General features: G+C 38.8%; 1 protein-coding gene across 4 annotated transcripts in view; it reads right to left on the reverse strand.

The window, feature by feature from the left end:
• The window catches only part of triob (trio Rho guanine nucleotide exchange factor b), a 173,541-nt gene that overhangs the window by 31,905 nt on the left and 127,394 nt on the right, over positions 1–14,242 (reverse strand). For all 4 annotated transcript variants that reach the window (XM_041793001.1, XM_041793000.1, XM_041793002.1 and 1 more), the window contains 4 exons: positions 11,366–11,467; positions 10,146–10,285; positions 9,797–9,896; positions 1,703–1,955 (listed from right to left, as the gene is read on the reverse strand). In XM_041793001.1, coding sequence (XP_041648935.1) covers positions 1,703–1,955; positions 9,797–9,896; positions 10,146–10,285; positions 11,366–11,467 — 595 coding nt within the window. The remainder of the gene's footprint in view (positions 1–1,702; positions 1,956–9,796; positions 9,897–10,145; positions 10,286–11,365; positions 11,468–14,242) is intronic.

Below are 14,242 nucleotides of genomic sequence, written 5' to 3' on the forward strand. Positions count from 1 at the left end.
TACCGATGATAATATCTTGCAACTCTAGAAAAAATGGAGGCTGTGGAAACAGACTGCACCACTTCTTAACACTCTGACAAACAAGCAATAAGTGAAAACAATAAAAGTCAGAAGTATGAAATATCTAAAACAATATTATTCAATAGTAATGATAATTTAAAGAAAAACAGTGCAGCAAAGAATGTGGCACAGTCACTTGTAATCTCTATCATCTTATTTTCCTGATTGTGGAAAGCCAAGATCGTAACTAAGACTGAAACTTGATGAACTGCCCTGTACATTTTACATAATATTTATCTAGAGTCATGGTTGTCAAGTAGTGGTTTAGGGCCCAGTAATGGAAAGCATATTGGATAGCTACTTTTCTGACATGTTTCATTTAATCCCAGGTCGAAACTGCAACATTTGGGTTGCGATTTGTCAGTTGTTGGTGGGTCACAAGGCTAAACCATTTAAGAATCACTGCCTCTAAAGTTTACACATATGCCTCAAATGGCCCAGGTGAAGACATAAGTGAATGGGAAGTAGAAGAAAAAGGCTGTGGTCCTCCTTGAATGCATCAGTTAAGTGGAATGTCATACAATAAGTTGGTAGATGTTGTTACATCAAAGAATGGATCGATTACTTAGAGATAAAAAACAATAAAAGAATCCGCCACAATCCCTGTACTTAGAAGTCAGCCTGCTTCCTGATACTGCACACAGCAGTTCATATTATTAATAAACACACCTCTCCGTTATTCACCATCAATACATTATGAGTGTCAGCTTGTTTAACTTTCTAAATTTAATGTCAAACTAGAGGTTTTTTTTTTTGCCTTTTGCGTGCAAATTGTAGACAAGATATTTTCTCTCTGCAACAAAAGTTTCAGAGCATTATTGTGAGAAAATAACAGAAACTTTATCATGAATTATATCAGGTCAAATGAGGCATCTTATAGAAATGAGTGTGTTGGCATGTATGTCATACTAGCTTTAACAGGCACGTGCCCGTTATAGATGTAGGCTTGGTTAACTTTGGGATCACTGTTTTTGTATGTTTTTATCTTATATTCCAAACATGTACACCTGGATAGCATGTCTGTTTGTGAGCAGAAAACTCCCAAATTTTAAATGATTGGCGTGGTAGGTAATTACAGTGTATTATTTTCTGGCAGGACATTATTCAAAAGAATTCCTGGAAATAACCTAGGGAATTTTATCTGTCTTACTTAAATCCTGACATCATAACCTCCATGTTTGAACTTTTGTAAGGTCATGCAACGTTTCAAGTTTCTGACAAAAGAGGGGCTTGCTGTTGCATGTCTGTGAAAAAAAATATAAGTGGTGGAGAATTGAAGGGTTGAAATTATTTAAGATAATTAAAGAAGAGCTTCCTGTGGGCTCTTCACAGTTGCATAGCAACACATAGAAATACATGATGGTGCTTTCCAAAGCAGCTGTTTGGTGAGAAAATCAGACTTGACAACACATCAATGGTATATTTGCAAACAAGTAATACATCCTGTTAACACTCCCTAATGTGTTTATGTGCATGGATAAGATGTGTGTGATGTTGTTGGTTGTGAAAAGAAGATTTTCAGACGTGTTTAAATCCAGTTGTCTCTCCTTATGTTCCGAAGACATGCCTCACTATGAGAGAACAAACCTTATGTAGGCTGTCAGAGCGGGTATGAAAAATCAAAGAAACGTCCTGCTCCTACCTTTGTGGTTGAAGAGCCCCTCCATCTCCATGGAGGACCTGGAGTGAGCGATACAGAGCATGGAGCAGGGTACAATCCCCTCTTGGGCCGGGGAGCGGTCTGTGGTCCGCACCAGGCACCAGTCTGGCTTGTCATGGAGTCGCTCCAGAACCTCCACAGTCTGTCCTCGACGTACTGTCAGCTCCCCGCTGCTGCCACCGTTACTGGCCACAAAGTCATGGATCACCACCGTCAGCTCACAGCCACCGGACAGCTGAAATAAGAAGTAGAAGAGAGAAAATGTCAATCAAAACATAATGATGCTTATCTCATTGCCAAATCGGATCTGTTTAAAGATTAAAAATCTAATAATAAAAGCTTTAAATTTATTTTCAAATGAGTGAGGAACCAGTGGACAGAGACCAGGATCGTGGTAATGTGGTCACGCTTTCAAGTACCTTTTAAAGACGAGCAGAGGCATTGTGGACCACCTGTAAACGTGCAAGGGGTGCATGATTAACTCTGACATAAAGTGCATTGCAGTCATCTAAACCAGTGTTTTTCCCAGCCTCTTTTCCTTCGGGCCCCCCTACTCATATCTGCGAAAACCTAAGACCCCATGACCCAATCGGAAAAATTCTAAATCAATTTGAATTGTTTTTCTTGACAAAATCCTATCATAATACACCTATATACACTTGTTTTTGACAAAAGATCTATGTTTAGACTATCCATTATTAAACAGTGTATTAGGCCACTCTAGAAAAAAAAAAAAAAAACAAATAAAAAATGTTAAAAAACTCTCAAGTTTAAAAAGTTTCATTTACAAGAAACGATTATTTTCTTAACTTTGAGAGTTGTACATGTATGTAAACCAAAACACATAATTTTTGAGACTATACAGTCAAAAATCCAACTCCTGTTTTCAGTTTGGTTTCTTATAATTTTTTTCACTTTACACTTCTGTAAACTTATGATTGACACTTGAAAACTTGACATTTTTGAGTTTCTAGTGTCAAAAATCAAGCCTTACATGCTAAAAACTTGATTATCAAGTTAAATATAAAGTTTATGTGTAAATAAATATAAAATCACATTAGATTTTTACACACAAAAGCAAACTAAAAATCATATGAATGTATTAATAAACTGCTGGTAAATTCTAAGTAAAATGATCAAGGCCAAATAAAAATCCTCTTAAAAAGGATAAGTATGCATGTCCGCCTCGTTCTTTAAACAGATACATAAAATAAAAGAGTCTTATGATGGCCTCTGCTCATCACTAAAAGTAAGTAGTGCCTGGAACTATAAGCTGGTGCAAACAAGGATGTTGATTCATTGAAATTTCTTATGAAATCACTAAATTGCTCTCAGTACAAAAGGAAAAGGTTCCCACAAATCATTTTGCAGCAAGTTGTCCTGCAGTCATGTAAAGTAAAGGTACACATAAAATGATGATGGTGACTCATTCTAGCACAACTGAACAAAACGTCACTATGACAATGTGACTCTGATCATCTTTTCACATGCAGATAGCACAAGTGGAACAAGTTGTTTTGCTCGCTGGTCGTCTCAAGTACAATTCTCTTCAACATGCCACTGAAAATGCAGCTGCTTGCTGCAATCAATACTTCACTTGCTAATAAAAATGTACTCTACTTACAAGAAAAGAGACAGAAATATTACAAATTGAATGGTAACATATTTGGTAATCAAATCATTCTTTTAGAACTCTGTAAATTCATATAATTAGCCCTAATTTACCTTGAATGGCAAAAGATACAAATCAATTTCATGTTTTTACGTTTCCTCAGAGGACAAATCAGTCATTTTTTGCTCTTAAATCTTTATCATGCTTGAATTTGACAAGCTTTCCTTATATAAAGAGTTTAAACCAAAGTGGTGTTGCATGTCTCCCAATTCCTTTACAAATGAAATACTTTGCTATTATCATGTCAAAGCTGCAGGGTAATTGTCACAAAAGTACCACCAAACCTCTTCTTTGCAACATACCCTTTGGTAGTGCGGTAAAGCCAGAGAGCTGAGGAGCTGAGAAACGGGATGCGAGCTCCTCTCCACCAGCCTCTCCATTGTTCTCCACTCCCTCATTTTGAGAGAAATACCAAGCAGATAGAAAACTCTATGGCAGGCTGATTTCTACAGCTATCCTCTGAAATCGTCCTTAATTGCAATGAAGAAGATGCTCACTAGATGAGCATGAGCCCCAGATAATTACAGTGCCGATCCATTAGAGCATCCAAAGGCTGGGAGAAAAGTCACCGCCATCCACAGCGCTCCTCTGTGGGTGCTCACAATTAGACTATTGAAGGTTAAATGGTTCCCTGTTGGGTGTCTCCTCCCCGTAGCGGAACATTTAATCCATCCTTTTCTTTTAACTTAAGTTTGGAAAATCAAACAACAAAATTCAAAGGAGAATTTTTAAAGAAAAAAAAATCCTGTATATTTCAGCCTATGAAGCAGGTGTGAGATCAATGGCAGCAAGGACTTCAAACTGTGCTCTCCTGTCTGGCATTCAGACGAGCATCCTCTGAGAAGAGAGCGTGGGAGGCTGAAGCCGCGGACACACAAGTCAGTCACTGAAGCAGAGCTGCACACAGGAACCGGACATACACACAAAAACACAAACACAGCACTGTCACTGGCTCCTGAATGAGCGGTCTCATAGACCATCCACACATAAAGAAAGATAGAGAGGAGCATTCAAAAAGTCAGGATGCTAATTTTGTGAGTGTGTTTTGAATTTTTATGAGTGTTTTCTATCGTTAACTAAGGGGGCTCTGATAAATGAATCAGTGTCTGTGATAGTTTTGACACACTGAATGAAATGTGGTTTTATGTTAAGTGGAACAACCAGCGCACTCATCTTTGTGCGCACAGTTGCCTCAAAAGCAACATTGAACAAGTTTAAGTAAATTTCTCTTTTTGAGGCTGTGTTGGGGAAAGTCCAATTCAAGTGAGAAAATTAAGACCTCACGTAAGAGCACACAGCTACGGTGTATAATTAGTGGCATAAAAGTATGGGAATATTTTCATCTATGCGTGTCTATGTGCGTGTGTGTTAGCTTTACAGTTGCTCATACTGAGCGTAGGAGGACAGGCCTTCTGTGCTGCTATTACCAGATATAACCACGGACGACTGTCCATGTTTCCAGTTAGCTCAGACTTTCTCTCTCTCTCTCTTTTACATGCACACATAAACAAATACACACATGGTTGCACTCATGAAAATACACACAGTGCTGTACATTTCTGTCAGTATTTTCCCTCAAACACTTTGACAGGAAACAACTTGAGGAACGAGTTTACAGCTCTGAAAATGACGTTAATGTGCAACTGAATGATGTCAGAATCAGAGCATGTGAGCTGAGCGCGAACATGAGTGATGGTATTTTGGTTCAGGAGCGCAAGACCAGAAGAAAAAGAGAGAATAGAGCACAGAGAGCGATAAAAAAACAGCCATCGGTGCACTCAAGTTTGTGCAACAGCTCTGTGTTGGGTCTACCATATAACAGATCTTTTCAAAAGCTAAGACAAATGACCTATTTCATATGACTTGAAAAGTTTTGGAGACACCTGACTTTTGTATTTATCTGTTCTTTTTTGTTAACTGTACTTGACGTTAACCTTGCAAAGTAGATGGATTCACCCATTTCCGTGTTTCTCACTGGCAAATCCACCTTGCAAAGCTTAAATCTGAACAGATTGGGCCTTGTAAGAAAGTGACAGGACCAATCAGGAGTAAGAGGCAGTATTTTTGGGTGCCGCAGAGTCGTGACATAAGCAAGTAGCAACAAGAGGCCTGTGCAATTACGGCGGAAGAGATTAGCGTAGATGCTGCTATATTTTGTTGTCTGATGTTTTATCAGAACTTGACGACATTTCTTCATTAAAAAAAGAACCAAGAACAGCACTGAGTTCTTTTCTTTTCAAAAATGTCAAAAGTCGTGTACTGAAATATCCACGGTCACCATAGTTCACGTTAGGCAGCTCTGGAGTTCACTCCTCCATAGGGGCTACGACGCCATGCATTTTGTTGCTCTGATTGGCCCGTAAAGATGTGACAGACAGAATGTTCATCCAATCACCCTCTGTTTTTTTTTTCAAAGGCTCCGTCGTTTCCCAAACACTGTCTATGGGAGGTTTCCCACCTGGCATGTCAGGTTAATTTGGCATTGCTCTATTTAAAATGCTATAAATAAAATGTAAAAAAAAAAAAAAGACGATACACATGTCCTACCCCCCTTCAATTACACTCTTCAGTGATAATGTAAAGCAGGGATAGACAACTTCATTTACAAGGGCCACTTTGATTTAATTTGCTCCATCAGAGGGCCAAATAGTTTAGACAATTTTAATCACTCATAATCTTAAAAGAGGGAAAAAATATACAGCTCTCATCAGAATTTATGGGCTATGCTGATGGTACAGTTATTGTTAGTCTTTTTCAGAGGGATGAGCAGGACCATGGGTCTGTTGTAGATGACTTTGTGGCTTTGTGTAATGAGTCTTCTCTTGAGTTGAATGTGTAAAAAACTAAAGCCATGATTACTGATTTTAGGAAGTCTCCTCCCTTTCCACTCACAACTGTTATCAAAGGTGCTGATATTAACATGGCGGAGAGCAACAAATATCTGGGTGTTGTTCTTAATAATAAACTGTGTTTTGAACGCCATGTTACTATTACAAAAGAGACAAAAAAGTTCAGCTAAGGTTGTTCTTTTTGAGGAAGACAAAAACTTTCCATGTTTCTTCTGAGACCAGGACTCTCTTTCACAGAAGTTTGAATCTGTTTTAACCATTTGTATCGTTGCAGGATTTGGAAACCTAAACTTGGTGAATAGGAATTGTCATGGTAGTCTTGTAAAAACTACTGGAAAAATCTCAGGAAGTCAGCAGGCCGGGGTAATGTCCATTTGTAATAAACAGGTCCTGAGGAGGGCTAATGCCCTGAGTGAGTTTGGGCTTCTGCACTCAGACCTTTGTTTCAGGGCTTCTGTGAGGAAGACAAAAAGACTGCAGGTCTTATTAATCCCCATTGCAATTTATTTACTTAACGGCAGTTAGCCCTTAGGTTGCACATTACACTTTTGCATTGCTTGCTAGTAATTTTTCCATTTCAGTATGAGCTCTGGGCTGATCTTTTATGTATTTTGCGTATGTGTATGGTGTTTCTTATATTGTGTCATTTTTATTATGTCTGACTTTAAGGCCTTTTAATTAGATCTTAATTCACTGCTGTTGTCGTCTTTGTGTACCTTGTCTTTTGTGTGCTCCTGCTGCAAAACTGCACCTAACAAACTGCTGACTGGTTATTGAAGTGTATTATACATTTTTTTTCATATGCATTAAATAATGCGTCAGAAAAGAGTTTTACAGAAACAAATACAGAGAATTATACTTGTAATTTCTTGCAAAGAAATGAACATCAATCAGATATCAAAGATTATTATAGCAATATTTCTGTTTTCTATGATTTCATAGTAATTTTTGGCATGTTTCCTTCATCTGTTAATTTTTTGGTATCTGAAATTGAATTGTGGGTAGCAGTGAGTGAGGAGTGGGCTGTGCATGGCCCCAGGCCAGCAGTTGCCCACCCCTGATGTGAAAATAAGGCTTTCTACTGTTGCTGCTGTGATAATTCAAATTGCCTGGTTGTTCTGTTGATCAGCTGAGCAGCATGTTTTCTATTGGAACCTTTGCAGATTATAGGGTGTTGTCGCAATTATGGTAACAGTCTCACACTGATAGAATGATTCATGGTGGATTTTCAAAATAGGCTTTAAAAAAATAAAAACTACTTATTTCAATTTAATTCACTAAAGGTACTCAAAGTAGCATCGACAAAACCTAAAAGAATTGTCTACACTCCGATTTTATTTCCAAATGTAGTCTGTTGACATTTCTCCATCCATTTAAATAACCATTATCAATCCATAAATGCATCCATCCACTCAGCCATCCATTTATACATTAAACCATAAATCCAACCTCTTTCACATTCATTGACATACAAACCTAAGGGCAATTTAGAGTCACTTCTTAACCTAATGCTCATATCTTAGCACTTTGATAGGTAGCTGATCGCCACTAAACATTAAACATTCAATCTTTACACAGAGAGGCCCAAAACAGACATCACATTCAAACCTAGGACTGTCTTGCGTTGTGGAAGCAAATGCTAACCACTAAATCAGAATGCTTCCTACCAGTCTGGGTAGTGTTTTAAGCTGTAATCAACATAAAATGCAGAAAAAAGCAAAATAATTTGGAACAGTGACAAAAGGAGCAGCTTTGTAAGCACAGAGAGGATAATCTCACCTCTCTACACTGGTGATGACCTCTGGACAGAACGGCGGATAAATCCAAACCTGTAATTTTTGTAATGGGAAAGCCAATGGAAAAATAACCGTATTAACTTCTAGCTCCTATTAGAATTTTAAGAGCTCTGACCACCTTTTTGTTGTTGCGGTAGCATCCAATTTTCAAAAACCTATGTAGCAATTAGTACCCTGAATTTGGAGCTTTGAAGGTTTTTTATTTCAGAAAAAAGTATTGTCTTTCTTTTGATGCAAAGAAAAGTCTTGTTTCTGCCACTTTAATGCAGCCGCTTGATTATGGTTTTGTTCTCTAGCTGCATGTATCTTTTCTGCCTTAAATCTTTGGATACTGTATATGATGGGGCACTGAAGTTTTTAACAAATCTTAAGTCCTGAATCCATCATTGTATCTATAAGACAGAGTTGGGTGACCTTTAATGACCACGCGTAGGCTAAAACATTACAATATCCTTATTTGTAAGGCCATGCTAAATCTGAATCCATCTTTCTTGTGTGATTTAATTCATGTGAAAAATGGTGGAAACTACAGTCTTTGCTCAGTCACAAAATTTACTTTGCCATCTGTTTCCATAGCCCATCTTAAAATGGGTAAAAGGAGTTTCAAGTATGCTGCTCCTGTAGCCAGGAGGTATATGACAAGTATGAGGAGCTGGTCTCTTTAAATCTTTTCAAAGGTAGATTGAAGGCATTAAAGGAAGATGCACTGAGTTGTAGATGTTTTTACTGATGACTTTCTGCTCTATGACTAGATCTAGATTTGTTTCTTTCTGTGATTGCAACTGCCCTGCTTTTTATGTCTGTGTCTTTGTAAATAACGCTGCTGTCCGTCTTGGTCTGGACACTCTTGTTAATGAGATTCTTACACTAAATGAGGTTTTCCTAGATAAATAAATTTGAATAAATACATTTAAAAATGCTCCCAGTGTCCACTGTTTTCTCATTGTGGTCAAAGTGCTCTCAGTTTTATAAATTTTAACTTTTGAAACAGTGCAGCACTCATTTATGCCACGTCTTCCTAACTGACTCAAAAAAATCAAGGGGGTGGGGGTGGGACTTATAATACCAGTTACAACGGTAGAACATAAAACTAATCCGATCTTAACTGCTGCTTGTGCCATGATTCTTTTCCATTACTGCTATGTCTGCAGTGGCATTTCCTTGATAAAGGAAATGTTAAGCCCATAGAGCTATTTAACAAGCTGTATGGTAACTTCTGAAGGAAGCAGAAGTTAACTTCCCAATCTAACCTAGCAACAATAAGTGAAAACCAGTGAGAAGTACTCCAAACCTGAGGTTGTGGTTGCTCCCAGCACATAAAAACCTGTTTGCAGACACATAAATATTTACCCAATCAGTAGGAGGTTATGTAAAGGGTTCCGTATCTTTGTTTGTTTCTTTGTTTGTTTGTTTGTATGTGTACAAGATAACTCAAGAACGGAAAGTCGGATCTTCACCAAACTTTCAGGGAATATTGGGATAGTGACAGGAAGGAATCATTTAGATATTGTTGATGATCCGTGCACCCGTCCGGTTTTTCTCGCACTTCAAATTTTGAACACCATAGTAATCAATGGGAGGGTGAGTTCCTCGGTGGCGCTGCTTAGGCATGGGACTGCCGCCTCAGACGGCCATTCTAGTTTCATTTGTGGTGAGCGTGAAAACACCTTTTCATTGTGTCAAACTGCCAGTTTCATGCATCACTTTGGTGCCAAATGATACATTTTGGGGACAACATCTAGAAAGAGTATGTTCCTACCTTGTCACTGTCCAGTGTGTTCTGAGATGTTCGGGAGGCAATTGAGATGGTGTCAGGCTGGCTGCTAGCATCTCCCTGGCTGTCCAGCTCCTCTCCATCCCTGCAGGCAAACATTAATATTACATCATTACTCATTCACATTATCATGCACTTGCTCACAATAATTAAAATTTTATTCATCAGTAACTGGGAATGTCAGCTGCTGTTAAGTAAAAAAAAACTATTCTTCTTCTACTTTTTAATATATAGAAATTGAAATGTTGAATATTTCTTACATTTTCTGACATGATTAATACTGATTTTTTTAATCTATGAAACTTCATCTAAGTGTAACACAGTGTCCACTCACCGTCTGCCTTTATGTTTGGTTGTTGTCGCTTTAGGGATATGGATGGGCTCCTTTAGAGCTCCACGTAGGTGAACAGTTCGCTCCTGGATGACCTCCCGAATGTGTTTGATCCAGTCCTGCTTGTTCTCAATACTTGAAGCCTGGGACACAACAGATGATTGGTAAGTATTTATGTATTTCTATGTAGAGCTGGTTTAAATCCATGCATTTCTGCTTCTTATACTCAAAATCAGACTGCACATTAATCCAGCAACAAGAGATGTGAAGAAGAGAGAAAAATGAAGTGTTCTGCCCTGTTTCACTTGACCCTAGCAAATGAATTGTTGGCCCATCACACCATATCAGGTTCAATTTGGCAATTATATAGTCCGTTCTGATCCCACCTGAGTGCTTTGATCCCCGCAATCTTGTTACTGACTCACATATCCATATTTAGACTAAAAATGAAATGACAACAGCAGCGTATCCCCCACTGTACAGACTATAGATAACACTCTGTCAGACTGGGTTTAGGTAACGTCACTGAAATGGTGTGACAGGTATTAAGCGTATGATTGCTCTCGTCTGTCTCTCATCTTCCTCCTTCACTTAGCAACCAGCAGCACCAGGGCTGCTGTGGCACAAAGTTACATAAGACACAGTTTAAGATGGTCATCAGAGGTTATGTAAGAAGACAGATAGCTGTACAGCACTCTTCACACATCGTAACACATGCAGAAAGATTGGCAAGTCTTTCTCTTAGTTAAGCTGAAAAACAAACTCAGCACAACACACAGAAACACACAGGCGGCATAAAACATTTCTTCTGACTCACAGTGTGAGAGCTACCAAGTTTTCTGTGAGTGTGGATTCTGACCTATCGACTGCTATGCTAATGTTTCTGTGTGATGAGTGAATAAGTAGCAGAAAGTAACACTCAAACCCCCGACAGGGAGCCAACTTTCTTGGCTGAACAGAAGGAACTATGGGGGATTTAGAGTGGGTGGACTATAGACACGGAGTGACTCGTCTTCTTTACGTGTGAGTTGACGAAATCATATGGGAATCTGTCTTACACTCAGCACACAGCCGGAAGAGGAAGTAAAGCACCTTACAGGAAGAAATTATTTTTATTCTCAGTTCTTACTTGACTGTTTATATTAGATTGTTGTTGAAAAATTTGAAGAGGAAGAAAACAGTTTGAAATTACAAGTATTTTTAAGTCATCAACATCTTGATACCTTGAGGACGATCTTGTTGTCTGAGGTTGGGGTCCTGCCCACCCACAGGGCAAACTTACAAGGATCGCCCTCCACATGTTCGGTCACTCCGAGCTCAGATGTCTGTGGAGAGGAGAAAGATGTCAGGAAACACAAGCAAACAATTTGTGAGAAAATTAAACACGAGTGTCATGGAGGTCTTTCAGCTAAATTAGCTCTTATAAATCAAGGATCAGTGCTCAAACAACCCAGTTCACACTTCAAAGCCATATCATGGTCCAGTAAATAGAATAGACAATAAAAAGGTGTACAACATGACAGCTCCAAAAGAAGGGAAAAAGTATTTTAAGCTCCCCCTATGGACTTGTTGTCTTGGCCTTTCCAATGTTAACAGATGGAGCATAGGTGAAAGTATAGCCCTTTAAATAGTAAAAAAGAAATTCTGTCTTTAACTGTCAGAGCCTTAAACTATTTATGTAACCATTGTGCCTTGCCTGGACATTATGTCTAAAAGAGCTGTGGTGCACAGTCAAGCTCTAAACATCACCAACTTGGGCTTTTAGATTTGTGTTTTGCAGCAATGTCACTTTTATTGCAAAAATGCCAAAGGAAAATTTGAATTGAAATTAAAAATCGAAGATCACCATGTATTTAAAACTGTAAACATTAATGATTAAGGTTTTTTTGCACAAACTTGTTCTTCCACCTCTTTGGGACCAAAGAATTGAAAAATAATCATTCTGGGACAAAAGCCTTCAAAATATTCACACATTTACAAAAAGTCCTCATGTTTTTGGGGATTTGAATAAGTATTTAAAGCAGTTCCTGTCTGCAGTGACTCTGAGGGACACATCACAGCCTCTCTGTGTCTATTTCTCTCTATTATTAGTCACTCAGACTCTCTCTATCATTTTCTGTCTTTGAACATGCGCTGTTTAGCAAAGCATGATGCCACTGGTTGTCACAGCCCAGTCACAATGCATTCTAGGATACAAACAGACGATATGGCTGCAGGCTAACTTACTAGCTCCAGGATCAATTGAAAAATTGGACATAAATGGATAAAAAGACATCCAAACTCTGAGTTAATGGTGTGTGGATTTCTTTTTTTTCCCCCAAAAAAATCATGGAAGGCAGAAGACAAAACCAATGAGAGCCTACAATTTATGGTTCAAAAGTTATTTAAATTTGAATAACATGTGCCTCTTTTGTCATATAGGACAACACCATCTTTAGAGGGTTGAGGGCATCAGCATTTATCAGGCTGATTCATGTCTAAGAATTTATTAGTCTGAAAATGTTCTAATTAGTTATTTGATGGTATAAAAGGAATAAACACTAACAATAAGAAAAGAGTTTACAGGCTCAAGTTTGTTTTAAACTTGCACAAGAATCTGGGCTACAATGGGCTATACCAGCCTCAGGGATATTTTCATTTCAGTGATAAAGTGAATCTGTGTTTTGGTTAACAGAAAGGGTGAAACTTCAAAACCATGTCCTTCCGTATCATCCAACTCTGACTAGGGATAGGGATCGTTAATTTTTATTGATACTGATACCCTTATTGATACTCCTTAACGATTTGAGTCCTTATTGATACCACTATCGATACTTTTCTGTTCCTTCTCAGAAAAAAAAACTAGATGACAAATTTAAAAAAGAACTTGCTTTGCTTTTATTGCTTAACAATTGTTGAATCTGAATCTGAACAGAAAGAAACATTTCTAGCCTTAGTAAACACAGCTGATGTGACAGGAACCCTTTCACATACAGTTTAACTGAGAGAAGGGGGCATATATTTGCAGCTGTCAATACAATACTTGTCCCCCACAACAAAGAAAATAGATAATAATTAAATAAATAATGTTCTGCTACTAATTGGGATTTTTCTGCAGAAAGATAAGCATGTCGGTCTTGTCAGGCATAATCTTTGACTGCTCTTGGTTGATGGTGTCCCCTACAGTGGAAAACACTCTCTCTGAAGGGGTGGATGAGGCTTGAACACAGAGGTAGCTTCGAGAGAGTTCAGCCAGCAAGAGCAGGGTATTTTTCTTTGTCCACCACCAGAAAACAGGGTCATCTGCCATGGGAATGCGATTTAGGCTTCTGTAGACCTGTATTTCGTGTTGGACTTGCTGTTTGACAGTGATTTGTTTGTTCATTTAGATGGTCTGCCTCTCCTGCTCCTCCTCAGCAAATAGCTCCTCCAAGGCTGTCTTTGGTTGCAGTGAAGTGACTGCAGTGGCTTCAACTGGGGGGTTCTCTTCTTCCTCATCTAAAATTAATGTGCCATCACCATCACACTCTGCTTTCTGGGTTGTGTCACTGTCCTCTCCGAGGTTGGGGAGTGGGACCACTTCTGCTCGTGTAGTTTGGGTCGCCATAATAACTGCCTCTTGCAAATGGTTCCAGGTGGAGTCTCTGTCACTTTTAGATTTGAATCTGGGGTCAATTGTAGTCACCTCTTCAAGGAACTCCTGGACTTTCTCCTCCTGGTAACGCCCAGAAAGGTCAGCCCAAACCACTTGTTTAACACTAGCTACAAATGAAGAGTCCCCTTTCTGAACTGTGAAGTGGGTCTTCAGTTCGTCGAGTATTGGGAAGATCTGACCACAGGTAGAACTTTTTTTCCGGATATAAATAGTGTGGAAGTGTACAGGACCTCTATGCCCCTTATGAACTCCCCTGCTTTAATGAAGTCCTCATCTGTGATCCTGTCCAGTTTTTCCCTGTGCATTGGCTTTCTGAGCCGTGGATCCAGCACTGCAGCTTGAAGAGCCGGATACCATTCAAGAAATCTCTCAACCATCAGGAAGAGAGAATTCCACCTGGTTTTCACATCCAGTATCATAGTGTGCTACAGAATTTTGAGGAGAAGCTGCTTGTCTTTCAGCACTG

The sequence above is a fragment of the Cheilinus undulatus genome, linkage group 8 (genome assembly GCF_018320785.1).
Source record: "Cheilinus undulatus linkage group 8, ASM1832078v1, whole genome shotgun sequence".
Taxonomy (NCBI): Eukaryota; Metazoa; Chordata; class Actinopteri; order Labriformes; family Labridae; genus Cheilinus; species Cheilinus undulatus.